The sequence below is a fragment of the Pleurodeles waltl genome, chromosome 12 (genome assembly GCF_031143425.1).
Source record: "Pleurodeles waltl isolate 20211129_DDA chromosome 12, aPleWal1.hap1.20221129, whole genome shotgun sequence".
In the NCBI taxonomy this organism is placed as follows: domain Eukaryota; kingdom Metazoa; phylum Chordata; class Amphibia; order Caudata; family Salamandridae; genus Pleurodeles; species Pleurodeles waltl.
Window position 1 is genome coordinate 265,541,075 of NC_090451.1, and position 20,364 is coordinate 265,561,438.

The 20,364-nt window shown below is 44.8% G+C and overlaps 1 protein-coding gene across 1 annotated transcript in view; it reads left to right on the forward strand.

The window, feature by feature from the left end:
• The window catches only part of TENT4B (terminal nucleotidyltransferase 4B), a 320,397-nt gene that overhangs the window by 280,194 nt on the left and 19,839 nt on the right, over positions 1 to 20,364 (forward strand). Inside the window, exon 11 of the mRNA XM_069218695.1 lies at positions 9,927 to 10,067. Coding sequence (XP_069074796.1) covers positions 9,927 to 10,067 — 141 coding nt within the window. The remainder of the gene's footprint in view (positions 1 to 9,926; positions 10,068 to 20,364) is intronic.

Below are 20,364 nucleotides of genomic sequence, written 5' to 3' on the forward strand. Positions count from 1 at the left end.
TCCATGATATCCATGCTGGTTTCCACCACCCTAATACCAGAGCTGATTTCTCTGGCACAGTGGAAAGATCTGGTGCTGATACCTAAGGCAGACTTCAAACCAACTTCAGCTTGAGCTCCGCCAATGCCAAGCCATGAAAGTTCAAAAACCACAACCATTTATCTTGCACCCTTATTATAATCGTGTGCCTCTACCACGTTGCAGCTATCAGTAGAGCTTCATTCTCTTTTTGGCTCTGATTCTGACCCTGTTCAAGGGCATGGTACACTTCAGGGTATTGTTGATGATGGGGAGAAGGATGGTTTGCTTCCCCCTCATTACACTTATGCCATGCACCTTCATTTATAAAATGCTGCAATGCCTGAGACAGAGCTTGGTTCGCCACATGAACCTTCATTGGAAGAAGATGCCTCAATCACAGTGGTGGTTCAGAGGGTGGACGAGACACTAGAATTACAGCTGCTGTCCACTAAGTCTAAAACAAATGTTTTGAAGGAATTTCTACTTGGGCCGGCAACATCGGAGCCGTTGCTCCTGTTCAATGATGCCATCACAAATACTCTGAAGGGTTCTAAGCCGAAAACAAGTTTGTGCCACAGTTTTAGCACACAGATGTCTGGACGTCATAGAATGGCTCTTGGTAATCCAAATTTTCTCGCCAAGCAGTCCGATTCAGAGAGCCTTGTTATACAAGTCTTGACCAGTAAGGGAATCAAAAACTCGTTTCACACTAATCAAGAAGGGACAGAGGGATGGAGACAGAGATTCTAAAAGAATGGATACCGTCGCTTATTGATGTTTTCTTTTGTTAATTTGTCACTGTGAATGCAGTCTGTCTGTTGGGCTGATATTCACATGCTCTCTGGGACATGGGCAACAAAATCTTGCCACCTGTCCTAGATGATATTGGGGTATGTGCGGTGTCTGGCTCAGATACTGCATGAGGAGCAAGCCCCCGCGAAATAGGTTGTCTACGCTGATTTAGATACTACAAATTGCATTGACAGGGCAGTCAGTACTAATGTTGTACTTCATAGACATTCCTGAATGAGGTCCACAGGGGTCGCCAGCAGTGTACAAGCTTTGCTAATGGATATTCACTTTGATGGGTCTTACCTCTTTGGAGAGAAAGCAGAGTCTGCTTTGGAACACTTAAAGGATAGCAGAGCTACAGCACACCCTTTAGGGCTGTGGCCCCCCCTATCAAACAATGTCTGCAACCATTTCTAGACATTTTGGGTCTGTCCCGAGGATCTTGTGTTTGGACAGCCATCAGTGATGTAGCAGACAAACAAGTCCTTTTGGGGTTGTGGGTATGTATCAGGCAGGCAACGCTTAAGCCAGTAGGGTCATCAGTCTTCTATTTCCTCTCCCCCTACTATATTGGTGAGCAAACCACTTCAGCTTGCCCTCATTGGCACTCGCCTCACCAGATGAGAGGCAGGATTCAGCATTTCCTCAACGGTTGGTGATCCTCCACATCTGAGAGATGTCTTGCAAATTTTTCAGACATGCTATGCCCTACCTTGTCCCTCCTCCCCCAATATTTCCTATACACCATAACACATTTCAGTACAGCATCTGTCCTTCCTATGGCAAGAGGGGTATGCCTGTTGCTTTTAAAATGGTGCCCTAGAAAGGGTATCAGACTCACTGAATGACGAGGGTTGTATTCTTGCTATTTCCTTATCCCAAAAAGGGATGAGAACTCCAAGACTATCTTGGACTTCCGTTCTCTCAACGTCTTCTAGATGAAGGAGAAAATCAACATGGCCACATTGGCTCCGATCCTATCTAATCTAGACCCTGCAGACTGGATTGGTGTCCTTGGTCTTACAGAACATATATTTTCATGTATCCTATCAGCAGCCACAGAGGTGATGCCTATGACTCAAGGAGGGCAGCATCATTTTCAGTTTGCATGCTCTTTTAGCTTCACCAGGGCATCCCAGGCATTAATGAAAGTGATGCTGGTGCTTGCTGTCCACCTTTGGAAATTAGGAATTTGTGTATTCCCATATCTCAGCAACTATCTGCTGAATGCAGGCTTGTCACAATCAGCTGTGGTCCACCTCTGGATGACATTGGAACTTTTGAAATCCTCGGGTTTCACCATAAACAAACTGAAGTCCCACCTGATTGTCTCAGAGGCTTTCATTCATTGGGGCGATCGTGTACACAGTGAAGTTCTCCACATCAGCTAGTGAAGGCCATTTAGGCCTTGATCCCGATGTTTTATGCTCAGTCCTGGATTCATGTGAGGGCAGCTCTGGGGCTTCTTTGTCTTTTAGGCTTGTGCAGTCTCCTTGTCAACCACACCAGGAGGCAGGTGTGAGCCCTACAGTGGAATTCAAAATTCCACTGCAGGGCTGCTGTTCTGACGTGCAGGTTTTAGGAGAGATTGCACATGATCTCAGCACTTGACAAATTCCAGTTTGGTCTGCTCCGGTCCACTCTCCCTTTCCTACCCAGAGCAGACAGTGAAGATGAGCGCATTACTACTGGTTTAGGGTAGTGACTTGGGGAGGTTGAGATCAGAGGGATCTGGCCTCCAGTAGAGGGCCAGCTCCACATCATCCTGCTTCCCCTAGAGGATATTGCTACAGATTCTTATTGACAACACCATTGGCCTTTGGCAATGCAACAAGCAGGGTGGACTGGGTCCTTTGGTGGAGGGTTTGTGCCTCTGGAGGTGGCTAGAGTACGAGAGCATTTTCTTGATCACCAATACCCTGGCAGTGTTGTTGAATGCTTGAGTGGATTAATTGAGGAAACATAATCTGGCAGATCATGAGTGGCGTCTGTGACTTGAGATAGCGTACAGTTTTTTCAGCCACTGGGGGCAAACTCTGGTTAGATCGTTTCACCACCATTGAGAACTTGCAGTGTTGACAATTTTGTGCTAGGACATCCATTAATGGAGCAAGGGACTCCTCTACTCCTTCCTGCAACTACACCTCAGAAGATCAAGAACGACTGGGCCCAAGTCATCCTGGTGGCTCTGGATTGGGCAAGGAGAGTGTGGTAAGCAGAGGCTAGAGATGTGTGGCTGTAGATACATATGATGTCCGTACTCCTGCCATATAGTTTTGGGCCTAGATGTGTGCAATTCTTTTTCTTCTAAGAAGTCTTTTGAGTCACAAGGCTCTTCTCCTTTTGGCGACAATATGCATGGTCATCAACTGCATTGTTAGATTGTGTTTTTTCCTGACATTAGGTTCGGGCTGGGCTCAGGGTCAACAGCGTTGCGGTGCTCTTTTCGGTTCATTTAGTTTCCTTCCCTCAGTCGGTATTGTACTTAGATCTCTTCTCTCTTAACTGTCCGCCTGGGATCAGTGTTTGGTTTCTTTGCCTGAGTGAGATCCAAGCCAACCACGGGCCCTGCCCCTTAGGGCTTAATACCGCCTCTCTGTATCATCTGTCCACTATGCCTCGACTTGATGGAGCGGACGCCATTTCGATATTATTCTCGCTTGCATGCGAAATATCCTCGTACCCATCTCCATCGTCTGCAACCTGTGCCCGAGCACAAAGAGGCCACCTGCTTCCATTCAAGAAGACTCTAGGAGCTGTGACGGCACCCCAGACCTCTCCAGTCCAGAGGACATTAAGGGGGAGCATCATCCATAACCGTGGGCAGCAGATGGAGAGGCTTTCTCCACTGAAGAAAGCTTTGGATGAAATTAGGGACCTTCCGCCAGCCCAACAATCCATGAGTACAGCACACCCTCCCCCCTAGACACCCCTTTCAATCTGAGCAGCCCTCTGCCAAAGGGCATTCAGTCACTCTGGAGGACCAGAGACAGGCTTTCAGAGTACCACTGCCTTCAGGCCATGGTTGACATTCACAGACCACTTCAGATGCTCTGCCCAGCTCCAACTCAGTGCTGAAGTAGCCTTCAAGACACGTCACTCTTTTACCTGCTACTCTGGCACTAAGCCAACCTTCGGCACCCACCACATTTGCCTTAAAGGCACCATCGGAGCCAAAGACCTCGGCATCTATCAGCAAGTCTGATGCCAGCACAGTTGAGCCAATTCTCCACAAAATGAAATTGACTCAAGACAGACACATTTGGTTATCCACCCCCGCACAGGCTGGATCCTTGCCTGCCCTTTGTGTCCTGCTGTTTCAAACTCGAAAGGACAGCTGTCCTTAGAGGACGCTGTGGATGCTCCAATTCCACCAAAACAGTGCAAGAAAGCAGGTAAGGCTACTTGCACCTTACCCCATACACAATCATCTCCTCACCTTGTTCCTCAGCCTTTGCTCTCCTTGCCTTATCTGGGGGCAAACCCCCTTGGTATCACACTGCGAGGGTCTCCACACTTTAACACTGGTGGGTGTGGGAATGACACGTTTGACAACCCCCTGCAGTGGGGCCCATGGGACCTCTATGATGCAGACCTACTGGGTGCATAAAAGGTTTCTTTCCCAAACGGCAGACAGTCACCTCAGACCAGTGGGTGTTGGGTATTATCCAACATGGTTATTGTCTGGAGTTCCCTTCCACGCCTCCCATTATTCTGCCTCGTAATCACAGACTCTCACCAGAACACCAGAGGCTACTCTGAGAGGAGGTCAAAGCCCTCCTCCTCCAAGGAGCCATAGAACTCGTCCTCACCATCAGCAATGCATGGGAGTATTGCTCTGTACTTCCTAATACCCAAAAAGGACTGGTCCCTCAGACCCATTCTAGACCTCTGGCCTCTAAACGTCCGCGTTTCATCTGGAGTCCTATTTCTACATACTAATACATTCAGCCCATCGCCAATACCTCAGGCTGGTGGACAGCAGAAACCATGACCAGTTCAAGGTGCTCCCCTGCGGAGTTGCTACTGCACCTCAGATATTTACCAAGTGCCTTGTTGTTGAGGGAACACTCCTGTGCAGACAGAGCATCCACGGTTTCCCTTATCTAGACGACTGGCTGATCAAGAGTGCGTCCTGCCAACAATGCTGCAAACACACACAGGTCACAATAGACCATCTTCATAAGTTAGGGTTTACCATCAACTCCACAAAATCCCACTTCCGACCCCTCCAGATCCAACCCTACGTAGATATTATTCTCAACCTGGAGGTTAGCCTATCTGAACTCTGCCCGGCAAGGGCAAGGCACGGCACATGCTTTCAAACCTTTTAAGCTATCCCAGAGCATTTGGCAGTGGGCTTTCCGCCACAGAATTAATTTGTTAGTGGATTAATTTCTGGGAAAGGACAATGATTTTGCCAACCTCCTCAGAAGGATGCTGCAACAAGTCCACGAGTGGGAACTCCACCCGCAAATCCTTCTTTGCTACTTTCCCAGATGGAGTTCCCCCACAGATCGACCTATTTGCAGCAGCAGGAAAGGTCAAATGTCCAGACTTCGCCTCCAGGATCCCACCCCCATAGTCCAGTGGCCGTGCACAATGAATGAGCGGGTTGAGGATTTTTGCCTACACTTTTCCACCTCTCCTTCCATTTATGGTTTGGAGGCTTCGACATACGTGCCTCACCCTGGTGGCACTCGCATGTGCCATCCAGCCCGGTTCATGACTCTGTTCGAACGCTCTCTGATTCTGCACAAGAGGCTCCCCAAAGAAGCCAGAATTCTTATGCAGAACCATGGAGAAATCAGGCACCCAGATCCCAGTTCCCTCATCTGGCTTCTGAGGTCATAGAATGTGGGTTCCTTAATCTCCCACCTGAAGGCATGAGTATTCTCAAGGGAGCACATAGACCTGCTGTGCTGCCAAGAGTAAACTATGTGCTAATCACTTCAAATATATTGAACCTTTAAATGCCACAGTACAAGACATTGTCTACTACTTACACCACTTGTAGGTTTCTGGTCTAGCCTTTACCTCCATACCACTACACCTGGCCGCCATGGCTGCCTACCTTCAGAACAGGCAACACATCTCTCTCTTCAGGATGCCAGTAATTAAAACGTTCATGGAGGGTCTCAAGAGAGTCCTTCCTCGCTGGGTACCACCGACACCATCGTGGAATCTCAACATTGTTCTCACCTGACTCATGGGGCCTTCCATTTGAGGCCCCCACTCATGCCCCCTGCAGTTCCTCTCTTGGAAAGTGGAAGTTCTGGTTGTTCTCACCTCACTCAGACTTGTCAGTGAGCTTCAAGCATTAACCCTGGAAGAACCTTTATTCCAAGTTCATATGGAAAGGTTTGTCCTCCGCACAGACTCTAAGTTCCTCCCTTAGTTAGTCTCACTCTACCACTTTAATCAGTCCATTGACCTTCTCGACTTTTTTCCACAACTTGATTCAGTTGCGGAATGGGCTCTGTATACTTTGGACGTGAAGCAAGTCATCCTGTACTACGTTGACAGGACCAAACCATTGAGGAAGACTAAATAACTTTTTGTTGCTTTCTCCAAACCCCACAAAGGGAAGGCTGTATCAAAGTCCGGCTTTGCCAGATGAATAGTTAAATGCAACCAGAAATGCTATGCTAAAGCTAAGAAGACTCTTCCTCACGCCTCCTAGAGCACACTGTACTCAGAAAAAAGGAGCTTCTATGTTCTTCCTGGGGAACATCCCCATATCTGATATATGCTGAGCAGCTACTTGGTCAACACCACACAGTTTCACAAAACATTACTGAGTGGATGTCCTAGCCTTCCAACAATCTAATGTTGTCAAGTAGTTACTCCGTACACTCTCTCAATCTTCTACGACACCCACAGATCAGCCACTGCTTTTTGGGAGCACCCCTTTCAGTCTTTGCACAGCATGTGCATTCACAGCCACTTGTCTCAAACGGAAAATTTTACTTACCCTGTAAGCATCTGTTTGTGGCATGTAGTCCTGTAGATTCACATGCGCCCACCCTCTTGCCCAGATGCCTATGGCCATTGTAGTGTCTCTTACTATCACTTTTTCCTTTTATGCATGGACATCTCTCTAAATAATGCTTTGCTTTACATTCCGTTCTCACTCGCTATGTGGGAAAACAATCTAACAGTGGAGTCTATGACCATGCACATTATCATCAAGAGGAGGAGTCACAGTACCCTGTGATCCAAAGACTTCTTTGAAGAGAAAGAACTTGCATGCATCCAGGCCCAACACTAGATGGCAGGAGTATGCACAGCATATGAATCTATAGCAGTGCATGCCACAAACGGATTCTTACAGTGTAATAGTTTTCCTTCTGAGCATGAACATTCTACCCCTTCGGGTGGACCTGTTGTCCCAACGGCAGGGCAGATTCTCCACCAAGATCTGTGCAACTAAGAATGGAGATTGAGCGACAGCAGTAATCTGAGGTGGTAGATTTCATCCTTGCTACCAGATGCCCCTGCACTAAATTCATCTAAGTTTGGCCTGGGGCCCTGGGAGAAATTTGTAACCTGGTGCAGTGCCCAGGACACTGATCCTTTACAAGGAAATCTGTCTGATATGCTTTTGTTTGTTTTGTCCTTTATCCCAGCAAGGCTTTGCAGTGTACACTTAAATAGTTTTTGTTGGCCCTTTCAGCCTCTCTACATTTGCTGTACACACCCTCCTTTTTTAAAATCACCTGTTGTGATGAGTTTTATTAAAGATTTGACACGTGTTCCCTCCTGTGGGATCATAAATTGTCTTGGAGGAACATTTCGAGCCTATACCTAGCCGCTCACTGTTACTCCTGCCCTTGAAAACGGGTTTCCTCATGGTGATTGTCAGCTCACCATGTGAGTGAAGTCCAAGTGAGGTTAGTGCAACGCCCCACACTATGCTTTTTCCAGATAGATTGATGCTGAGGATAGGGGCAGCCTGTTTACCAAGAATCATGACTGTCTTCCATATCAAAGAATTCAGTCTATCAGCATTGTTTTCTCCCCCACACCGGTAGAAAGTGAAGGAGAGACTCAATAGGGTATACCCCAAAACTGCTTTAAGGTTTTGGATAGCTTGTGCTAAGGACTTTTGAGTGGACAGTCAACTTTTTGTGGGGTTCTCCGGAACAAAGAAAGATATGGCTTTGCAGAAGAGGACCTTGTTGAGGTGGATAGTCCTCTGCATTAAGGTGTTGCGCACATTACCCCACCCATGGATGACACGGGTGAACTCAGTTCAATATACCAGCAACTGATGTAAAATATAGGTTATTGTAGCGCCGGATAACAAACAAACCTTTCATTATTCACTCTTATCACACACACTGTACTGAGAGGAATAAATACTTTTTAGTAAAAAGTATTTATTACTACAGGAAGAATCTGTTTCTCAGTACATCTAAAACAACTACCAAGAATATTACAAAAACACCAAGAAGGCACGTAATGAATAATGAGAATACATGAACACTTCTAGCATTGTTTAAAATGTCATTTAAAAGGTAATCTAGAACCTAACACCTACTTCTATGCGCTATACTGTGAGAGCATGGAAGGCAGAGCAACTTACAGTCTAGAATTTCTTAGGGAGAGAAGAGGCACTACATACCTTGTCAACCGCAAAGGCAGTCTTTATCAGCCTAGGCACGGAGACAGAGTTCCTGGCGAAAGAAGCAATCAGTCCGTGTTTTTCCGGGGCTCAGCGTTATCGACTTCCAGCTTCAGATGAGATGTAGCATCCGTGAAGTTTGCTGGCAGTAGGTGAGACTATCTCTTGCAGGGTCTTGGGCGATAATCAGGACGAAGGACGACCTCTCCTCAAGTGGCCATACTTATAAACCTTACAGGGGATTGGAATACCTGATCTAAATTATGCAATCTAAGTATGCATCCTAGAAATTTCCCTATAAATACAAAAGGTAAAAGGATGTTAATTCAGACTACAGTATCTTGGTTATATGTTTGTGTTTTCAGTCAACCTTGACATGGTGAAACATAGGCATTTCACCCAGACATATGTTTCCTTGTTGGGTGCATCTGTGTCATTGATTGAGTGGCTTCACACTTTCACTGTTCTTAGAAAGATAAGGTCAGGTGACAGCAATATCTAATAGCACTCATGACAGTGATTCTGCATAAATTGGGAAAGAAGGCCTTCTCCATTAACCAAGATGGATTGAACGCCTACATAGGATGGAGTCAGACCTTAGGGACTTTGTCAAAGTTATGCTACACAGTGGCCAAGAAGCAGCAATTGGAAGGCCAGAGGGCCTTTTCCATCAGGGCCAGACATCCCCTTGATCCCCATAAGGCTGCATCATGGGCTTTGATACATATTTTCATGAAGCACCTGAAAGCCAGGTCTGGTGGGAAGCACATTTCGTCCTCTGGATTATGCAAGACCTTTTGGTCCGAGCACATTCAACAGATCCTTCATCTTGAGGAAGAACTGCTTTGGTATCTATCCTAAAGTGAAGAGTCTGCCGTTGGATTTATCTAGCAGAAGAAGAAGTTACTTACATTTGGTAATGCTCGCTCTAAAGACTTCTCTAAGCATAGGTTCCTTGCTGCCCTTCCTCTTTTCCTATTCGGAGGATTGACCACTAAACATACCGAAAGGTCCCAAGTTAGTGATTAGCGCACAGTTACCAACAATTGTTCACACTCTGTGCCTGAGGGTGCAGGAAGGGAAAATAAATGAAACCAACATCAGCACACTGGAGTGAGGTATTATTGCAAAACCAGCACTGCTGAGAATGGTTGTAATTTCAAATACAAAGTCAGTTATTTTTGTTTATTTATTTGCACAATAACATATCAGAACTTTAATGTGGGACTCCACTTTCTCATTGTTCTGGTGATGATAGAGCTAGCTGCCCTTTTTGTCAATCAAGCTGAAGAGTTACAGTGAATGGAGTTTAAAAAAAATATTTGTATTTCAGCAGAAGAAAAAATGAAAAAGCAGAACCTTATGTTAAGAAACAAATCGACTAGAATTGTTGTGCATAAATGATTTGACACATGTATCCCATTTTATGTTTAGTATAAACTTGAATATTATAAGTGAAAGTAGTAATTTTGTCTTTTCCATCAAGGAGTCTGTTGGGACACCATGCAAATCATCGAAGCAGGTAAACAGAGTAGGATCACAAGAAACAACCGTATCTTCAAAGCCAGCTGGTAAAACCCAAAGCTGCCAAACATCCAACATTTCTAGCAGCACCAATAAGGCCCAGGTCTGTAAAACAAGATCATTACTTGATTACTTCTAATAGATTATGCCAAAGTTCATATTGTACACCTAAAGTCATTGTGCTTTTTGTTTCCTATGGAAAAGCAAAATAAGACCGGTTACAAAAATGACAAATTTGATTAAAGCATTTTTCTTTTAAGTGTTTTATTTTGAAGTTATTTACAGTAACACTGATAAAACCTATTTCTAACTTTGGAAAATACAGAACAGCCATTGCAAAATACAGTGTATCGTATTTTTTTTAGTTTAACTATGTTAAATAAATCTTTTTAAATATGTGGACTTAAGCGTTAATGGTTGTAACATTTTGGGAGGTAGTGACCAACATGGCTGTAATGCCCTCTGTACAGGGCATTCAAAATGTGACATCTGACAAGTCATATTTTGAATTATGTTTGCATGCTTACTCAAATGTGATGAAGACAGGAGACCTTGTTTCCAGGGAGGTGAGGCAGAGGATGGGTACTTTAGCCAGGTTGCATACTTTTAATACACAGTCCTCTTTTTCCTGTCACAAGTAACTCACATGAAACTCTACTTTATCTCCCAAAACAGTGGCAAAGTACTACATCACAGCACCACAATCCGAAATAAGCTTTTAGCTGTCCCAGTACTTGAGGCACAATAAAAAATAAACAGCCTCTAAGTCTTTAAGTGGAACATTATTTCAGGTAAAATAGCGTTTGTATGTTTCCTTCAGCCACTAAAATTAGGCCCCTAGTTCTATCACACAGACCACTGTCGCCACAGGATTTAGTTAATTCCTTCTGCACCTATTTAGACCATGACAGTCAATATGATCCTAGAGTACCTTACATTGACATGGGTACCACCTCAGGATGCCGATGACCCACTGGATGACTGTAATGCAGATCCTCAGGACGACAACAGTTTAGAGCCATATCCAGTCAAGGCTTTGCCTCCTACTCCTATCATGCTGTCATACAGTTTGCAGCTGACCACTACAAGCTCAGTTTATTTGTGATAAGAGGAGGATGTTTTATTTTTATTTTGGGGAGTTTTTTTGTTTTTTTTAGTGGAGCCACTCAAAGACTGAGATCTGTGCAGTTCTTACCAATGTTAAAATATGATTAAATGTACAGGTGACAATATCAAAGAACCTACAAAGATCAGGATTGAGACACCAAGGATCTAGAAACATATACGCCTATATCACCCACTATATAAGGGGTAATTTCCTTGTTGTCCCTTGAGCAAGGAAAAAAAACATGTGCCCTCTTTTCTCTGGGTGCCTTTCCTCCTGATAAAGTAAAAATAAAGACATGGCAGGGACATGAATCTCAGTGGAAGGTGGCAAAGCAGTAGCCTGTTGCCAGTTTGGTAGGCCTTCTCTCAAGATACAATTGCTATAATTGGAAGGAAATGGAGTAACTGAATACACACTTACATGAAGCGTACCACAAGGAGGGAGAGCGCTAGTGCAGAAGGGCAAGCTGATATCAAATGCCATCATTAGGTGCTCCCTGGGTGCAACTGACTGAGTGTCCAGAGAGGTTAGTATGAGCATTATTCTTAGGAGACATGAATGGTTGCTAGTGTTGGATTTTACCCCCAAGTCTAGCAAAAATTAGTTAACGCATTCTTTGACTGGTGTTCAAAACAGTTAGACAATACATTGCCAAGGCCATTGGGGACTGAAAAGTCCTTCTTCCAAGACAAGGGTTCGAAAAAATCGAACAAGATGGGGTTCGAAAGTTGCAGCCACAACGCAGGGCTCAACCATTCGGAGTATCAACCCTTTTAGGAGGGACAGGCACTGAAACCCTATACTCAAAGTGAATACAGCAGTGGAGGAAATGGTTGAGATTGCAGTGGAAAGGGTGCCTCAACCTCCAAACACTGACATGCCACTCATGGCCCAGTGACACAATATCTGTGTGGTGATAAATCAAGTTATTCCGTCCACAGTGGGAGAACAAAAACACTGGGAATTAGGTTCAGTCCATTATCTAGCAAACATTATTTGTGAGGTTCCATACCACACCATCTCGCCTGAATATAATGGAATCATTGAGTATCTCCAGTGACTTTGCCTACAGGAGGTACTAACACTTCTGAGAAAAGGTGCCATTGAACCTATACCCTCATTTTCCTTTCAGGTTTGGCCATTGGTACAAGATCTGCTCGGCACCAAAAGCCGAGGTCTGCTCAGAGAAACCTCGAGCTAAGAGCTCTGTACCTCAAAACCAACCCACACCGACAACATTCCACCCTTGAAACTGAAATTAATTTCCCCCAAGAATGGTTAAACAGTGTACTCGCTATAGTTTCACATTCCCAAAAAATACAGTACCCTGCCCTGTGGTCTGTGACAAACCTGTAGGAAATTGTCCATCTGTTCTGTGATGGAGAGCACATGGGGACCCTCGACCTCACATACTCTGACATCCACATCCCTGTTCATCTGACACTTCACAGCTAACTTAGATTTGTGAACAACTCTACTAGTTCAATGTTCTTCCCTAATTGGGGTTGGGGGGTGGGGGGAGTATCAAAACAACCCCAAGGCTGTTTAAAATAAAGTGCAGTAGCAGTGCCACTCAGGCTTAACAAGTTAGGATTCCGAGTACGCGCAGAAAAATTGCCCCTGAGCACATAACAGATTCAACCATTTGTAGGGGCTGGACTCCATCACGGGCAAAGCCTTCCCAAATCCAGACTGGGTGGACACATTTCAGAGGCTGGTACTCCTTTTTCACGCACCATGTCCTTTATCAGTGAGAACAACATTAAAACTAATTGGGGATGATTGCTTCGTGCATAGCTGTAGTACCACATTATAAAATTGATCTGGCACTTGCTACAGAAGTGTCTAGTGAGGCAATGGTCACAAGCAGCAGTTAAAAGGGAAAAATCTAGTATTGGTGAAGCCCGGAGTTCAACATAGCTACAGTGGTGGTCACTCTGGGGGACATTTTTTGACCGTCCGCTGCAGGTGACCATTCCCACTGACTTCTCACTCATAGGGTGGGTTGCACATTTTAGCAACTGCTCAGGGTACTTTGATGCTGGAGCAAAGCAGATTCTGTCAGTTTCTTGAGTTGACTGCAATACAGCTAGTGCTCACAGTGGTTTACATGTCCATTTGAGGGAAAACAGTTCGGGTAAAGACAAACAGCATGACTGCTATATATAATATTCAGAAACACAATGGACTCACTCACTGATCAGCTCTGGCTTAGGGGTTCCTAACCCTTTTGACTTCTGTGTGCCCCAGGGAGCCAGGGATTCCCACCTGAACAATTGTGATTCAAACCACAAAAAATGCACAAGAATTCATCAAATGCACAAATCCAGGATTATTTTATTTAACTCACAAACAAAAATGTGAAAATCAAAATTTTAATGAGAATGTTGGAGGTTTTTCAAAATATAATTTTATTTCTAGCAAAGCAATATGTTATGTTCTAGAATATCACTTTGGGCCTCATTATGACATTGGTGGCAAATGCCGCCTACCGCCGTGGCCGCCAACATACCGTGGCTATCGACCATCCAGCGAATTATGACAGTAGCTGGAATTCCGCCAGAAGGCTGGCAGAACTCCGGCTATGGTCATAAGGCCCTGCTGCCAGCATCAGTGCCACACCAGCAAAACACCACCTACGGTACCATGTCCCATGATACGGCCTGGTGGTGTTTTGCTGGTGGACAGCTCTGCGCCCAGTCTCCAGCTGGAGAACCCCCTGCAAGCAGGTAAGTCGGGTTCTCTGACAGGAGAGGGAGGATGGGGGTGTTTTGTGTGTGTCTGTGTGTGACTGTGTTTGAATGTGTGTGTAATGCATGTGTGCATGAGTGGGTGTGTGTGTACATGCTTTTTGTGTCGTGTGATTGCGCATGCCTGGATGTATGTTCTTGAGTGTAGCTGTGCGTGTGTATGAATGTATGCAGGCGTGTGCATGGGTGTGTATGTGAGGGGGAATTGGGTGGGGGAGGATTCTGGGGAGGGAGACCCCTATCAGTGCCAGGGAATTCCTTCCCTGGCACTGATAATGCCTACAGCCATGTTTTCCGTTGCAGTACAGAAACCATGGTGGTGGGCGGGGTCAAAATTCCATGGGCGGCCTAGGGATGGCCACCGGGCTGGAGACTGTAGTCTCCAGCCTGGCAGTCGTTACCGCCATGGCGGTCGGTGTGCTAAATTGACGGTTTAGCTTTGGCCAAACCACCAATGTCATAATAGGCGAAGTATGTACCGCTAGCCTGTTGCCGGTAATACCTCCACTATTGCACCGACCGCCAGGGTCATAATGACACCCCTATGTCTTTTCTTCCTAATGCATGCTCTTTTTGTTGGCGCATAGCCAGGCCACCAGTAAGCGACACCAGATTCTGTCTCCTGTACTAGTGCTGGCCACACAAATCAAAACAAGGATACCAACTTAATTTTTAGTATCCAATTTCATATTCATTCGTTTTTACAGAGCTTTTTAAACTTTACATTTAGCTTTATGTATAGGTATTATATTGATTTATGGATAATATTTAATCTTCGATATTTATGTGTATCCCCCTGAGTAAGCATTCTGGGGAGACATAAGGGGTTTGTGCACCACAGGTTAAGAACCACTGCTCTAACTCAAATGATCTGGTAATGATCCATTCGCAGTCCAATCCAGCTCCTTGTAGAATACCTACTGGAGGTGGACACCGACTTTGCAGACTTGTTCAGGTTGCATCAACAAGTACTCAAGTGGGAGCTGAATGCCCAAGTGCTACAACAATATTACCCCGACAAAGGAACACCTAAAGTAGATTGGTTTGCCATCACAGAAAATTGAAAATACTCAAGATTCTACCCCAGATACCAACAACCACAGTCTATGCCCAGTAAACTATGGATGAGCTGGTCAGGGATATTTGCTTTTGCTTTTTCTCCACTACCTCTGATCCCACTATATACTACGGAAACTGAGGTAGACAGATGTTCATGACTCATCCTTGTTCCACCAATGTGGGCAAGGCAGCTATGGCAGTTGATGCTACTGCAAATGTCTGTCCTTCCACACGAAAGACTACCAATCAAAGCAGACCTAATTATATGGCATGTGTCAGCTCAGTCTCAGGAGAATGAAATAGCGATTTGTCATTCAGGGTCTCAGAGTGTGGGTACCCTAAAATACCACAGGAATATATCTGTGCCATGTATTAAACCAGCAAGCCAATTGCCCATGTATGTTATGCAGCAAAATGTAAGAGATTTGCTCAATACTGCATGAGCAAACAAGTAGAACCTCTTAAAGTACAAGTGCAGATTATCATATGTCACCTCCTACACCTTCAAAAAGTGGAGTCAGCATACACTTCTCTCGTAGGGGATTTCCATTTATAGTCATAAGCACTGAATAGTCCCGCCCAGGTGCGGGGACACCAAAGCACACGTTCATATAATATATCCTCTTAAGTGGAGATGCGCACCTTTCTTTGGGAAGGTCTGCAGAGTCACTTAAGAGAGAAAATTATTATCAGCCTATAGGTATAGGCTACAATGACCTCAAATCTTCATCTTGAGTTCAAAAAAGGGGCCATGAGATTACATCTATATATCATTTGATGTTGTTTTAGTCAAAACAGCATTAATGTCTTTCACAAACCCTTTTTGTGGAGTAACAGAGAAGAAGCAACCTAGGACAGTGTAGCCCCATAGGTTGCCATTAAATGAGTAAAAATATAGCCTGTGTCTTTTAGAAGCCAGAAACAACCAGTATCCCATCATGCTGAGCAGGTGATAGTTGCTTCAGTTCTTGTATTCCAGCTCCTGCTGACAGGGTCTTGGAGTACTGAGCTCGATGTTTTCAAAGGTTTTTTCTCCACAGAATCCTCACAGATTCTGTTGACAACTGTTTTGCTTAAACGTTTTTTTTCTCCCTAGCAGTTTCTTAATTTTTCTGACTGAAAAGTGACATTTTTAGTCAAAATGGCATCCTTGTTTAACAAGTGCCTTCCTGTGGGGGAAAGAATATGTAGCAAAAAATTGGTCCCCAAGGAGGACGTGTAGCCTTTGACATCCGCTGCAGTGATTTGAATCAATTCTGGAAGTCTTTTGTCTTGATTTTATGTAGTTAATACATTTTATTCAATTTAAAGTTCAATAATGGTTCTAAATCAGAATTTAGTACATTCAGGTTCTCCTAAAATGACGGTGCAGTGAAAGTGATTAAAGTGAAAAAAGCAGTGCACCAGTGTTACATACAGTATGTACAAAGGTGTGGCTAAAAGAATAAGTAGCCTTCAAAATGAACCTTCAATTCATTTGTCTATAAGCCTCTGATTGCTGTGGACTGTTTTTAGAAATAAACTATGTTGACGTTTCGAGTCATCCTATACAATCTAATCAACAATGGGTCATCAGAACAGAATATTTATGTAGGTAGCACCATTAAGCCAAATTGTTTATGGCAAGTATTGGTCTGCTCTTATGGCTTTCTTTAAAGTACTTCCCTTCAAATTGATTAATGATCGTGGTTATCGCTGGAGGTTCCTCCAACAATTTCTTTAGTGTCTCTGTATGGCATCCAAATCAAAGAATAACTGGTTGCTTAATCCTTTACTTAAAATCCAAAAACATTGCTTCTCCATCTGCCAAGATTTACATCTCTCCATGTGGGAGAAAGAAGGCCAAAAAAGACACCCACAAAGTTTATATAATTTGCTTTCCCTGAGGTCATGTTCCTGAGTCTTGACAACACTGCAAGACGTATTCCGCACAAACCCTGAGACAGAGAGAAAATCCAACTACATGGCACTGAAGAGCGGCAAACACAGCAAGCTTCATCTGAAGGTGGAACCTCATGGCGAGGAGAAAGTCAGTCATCTACCAGGGCTGTCTCCTTACTTCCAGAAAGAAGAAACCAGCGCAGGAAAGACACTGGGCCTTGGTCTAGGTCGAGAGGATTGACATTGATGAGAGGTATGGCGCCTACCTGTTTGCCGTCATTAGCAGGCTCGATGTAAATGAAGCAGCCAAGAACAACTCTGACATATGGCGAGTCAGTGTGAACACACAGACCTTGTTCGACGTTGAGAAATCCATCTATACCATGACGTGGTCATCACTTGCCGTCAAGGGCCCCATCGACGTTAACAAGCTGTTATAGACCAATTGAGGGCAACATCAACATCGAGATGCCACTTTCGATCACCGTCAGTGAGTAGATAGACATAGAGGCATCAGAGGAGATCGCCGTCAAGGAGTCATTCACCATCTGTAACATTACAGGAGGCAAGATAAGAGGAGACACATTTATTCCTCTCCTGATTCGGAATATTCCAGGACATACTCCCCTTCCTCAAGGGTTGAGCCTTGTCCTCCTTGAGCTGCATCCCCTCCTCCTCCTCCTCCTCCTCCTTCTCCGCCTCTGCCAATACCACCTCAGCTAACTCAGAATGTGCCTCCTTCACTGTCACCACTCCTGCAACCACGGGACACTCCCAGATCAAGGTCCAGCTTGCGCCATCACTCAAGTAGGCACTGACGTAGCTCACAGTGCTCATCGCCTAACCGCCATGGTCATCATTCTCGCCACTCGCATTCCCGATCTAACCATCGTATCACTGACTCATTCTCCACTTCAACTGGAAGATTTTCACTGACACTGTCTGACACTCCACCAGTTCGAATTTCACCAGTGAATGACATCATAACTTTTCAGGAAGTGTTGGTGAGGAAAGCTACAAAACTAAATATACCCATGTCAACTAAATCCAATCAAGTTATGAGTGCTGCAGCAGACTCATCCATTTTAGTGGCACACAAGTATTCCCACGAAGACATTCTTTGCTCCATCTTACTGCCCTCAAAACAAAAGCACAACAGAGAATAGTAAATCTCCCATTCTCTGGCACCCCTGCATTTGGAAGTCGTATGGATGGCGAAATGGCTATAATGAAGGCAGAGACAGACACTCTAAAGGCAGTCAGCTTAGAGAAGCTCAGGGAACAAAGAAAATCTTTCCTACCCTACCAACATCATACCTATTCCGACAGGGTTCAAACTCCTCATTGGTATCGAGGCCTACAAAGCAGTGCCCAACAACAGCACCAACGACTCATCCGTCATACCAGAGAAAGCAGTCTGGAGAGAGATCTACCCAGCAGCCTGCTCAAAGAGGCAAACATCCATCTCGGCCAAAACCCTGAATCTTTACTTCCCCTCTTCCGTCCCCCCACTCCAGTAGGGGAAAGCATCCAAATTACCTGATAGAGTGACAAAATATCACTCAAGACGCCTGGGTTCTGAATATTGTTTGCATATTCACTAGCCCACCACCAGCCAATCCGCCGAAACCATCCAGATTTCAAATCTCAAGCAGAGGTAAACATCCTCTTACAGAAGCAGGCAGTGGAGTCCATTCCTGCTCTCCCACGAGGATCTGGAATCTATTCCAGGTTCTTTTTTGTTTTAAAAAAAAAAAAAAAAAAAAAAAGAACTAATTCAGACCCATTTGTGAACTCAAAACAGCCAACAAGTGGATTTGGCGAGAAAAGTTCTGGATGTTGTCTTTACACCTAATTTATCCCCAGTTACACCAAAGGAATTGGCTATGTTCCACAGACCTTCAAGACTCCTACTCTCATATTCCAATTTCCAGAAAGCACCACAAGTTCTTGAGTTTTGTAGTAGGTTGAGACCACTACAAGTTCAAAATCCTTCCATTTGATCTCAAGTCAGCACCCAGAACATTCTCGAAGTGCATGACAGGGTTGCTGCCCATCTGAGGAAAAAAAAATATTCACCTATCACTACCTAGACAATTGGTTGATTATGGCGTCCACATCTCAAGAAGCTCAGCTTCACTACCACTGGACCTGCAGTCTCCTCAAAAGATTAGGCCTTCAAGTAAACCTCAGCTAGTTAAATTCAGTCCCTGTTCAGACATTGCACTACCTGGGAGTGACAATTGACACGTTACAGGAAAGAGTGTACCCTTCGGAGGAGAGACGTTTATTGGTTCTTCAGAAATGTCACTCTCATGAAAGCTTACCAGCTTACCGTCCAACATTGAGAACAATATCCGCTCTCCTAGGCTTGATGGCATCTTGTGTTTTCCTCACACTGAATGCTCATCTCCATTGTGACCTGTGCAGGAATGTCTTGACCAGTGGGACCAGCTGACGGCAATTGAGAGGATAAGATAATATTATCTTGTCATGTAAAGCTGTCCCTTCAGTGCTGGTGCTTCCCAAAGAGCCCGCTAAGGGGTGCCTTTTCATCAGGAGAGTCCTATAGAAACAATAGTGACAGCCGCCTCACTTCTAGGCTGGAGGGGTCACATGGACAACCTCCAAATCCAGGGCACATGGTCAGAGTCCACATACCAAAACATCCTTCTGGAGCTATACGCAGTCCATCGAGCGCTAAAAGCATTTAATCTATCCTTCAAAACCAACTCCCTGCTTGTACAAACGGACTATATGACTACCATGTACCATCTCAACAAGCAGGGAGGTACGAGGTCCAGACCACTTTTGCACAAAGGCCAGACTATATGGAAATGGCTCGTAGCCAGGCATCTATCATCGCTACACATCTTCCAGGTGTGCAGAATGCTCAGGCTGACTCTCTCAGCTGGATTCTGCAAGAAAATCACAAGTAGGTTTTGCACAACGCTGTAATTCACAACTTATTTCATCTGTGGGGCACACCTTCTATCAACCTGTCCTCCACCACAGAAAACAAAAAATGCCAAAGCTCCACCTCGAGGTATTACCAACCAAGGACGCTTGCGAATGTCCTATGGATTGACTTGCCCAGCAGATTTCTTTATGCTTTTCCACTGTTTTCCCCTAACACCAGCAGTTCTCATCAAGCTGTTCTACTAAAGAGCCAAGATGATTCTAATAGTTCGAGTGGCCACGTCAATGGTTGTTCATGGACCTCCTTCACCGGTGCATTTGTCCACATCTCAGGCTGCCATGCAGTACAGACCCCCTGACAAAGTTCCAAGGACAGATATTACACCCCAATCGCTCCTCATTGAATTTGGTGGCATGGCTCCTGAGATAGTACAGTATGGGCACTTGAATCTGCCAAAGGAATGCATGGACATCCTCAAAGAGGTTAAGTGGCCTTACACCCGTTCCATATATGCCTTTAAGTGGAAGAGATTCTGCATTAGGTGTTACTCCAAGAATGTGGACCCCACATCTTGCCAGAAGGACATCATACTGCCATACGTGCTCCATCTGGCAAAATCTGTCTTAGTTTTCCTTTATAAAGGTTCACCTGGCAGCTCTTACTGCTTACAGGAAATGTCCAC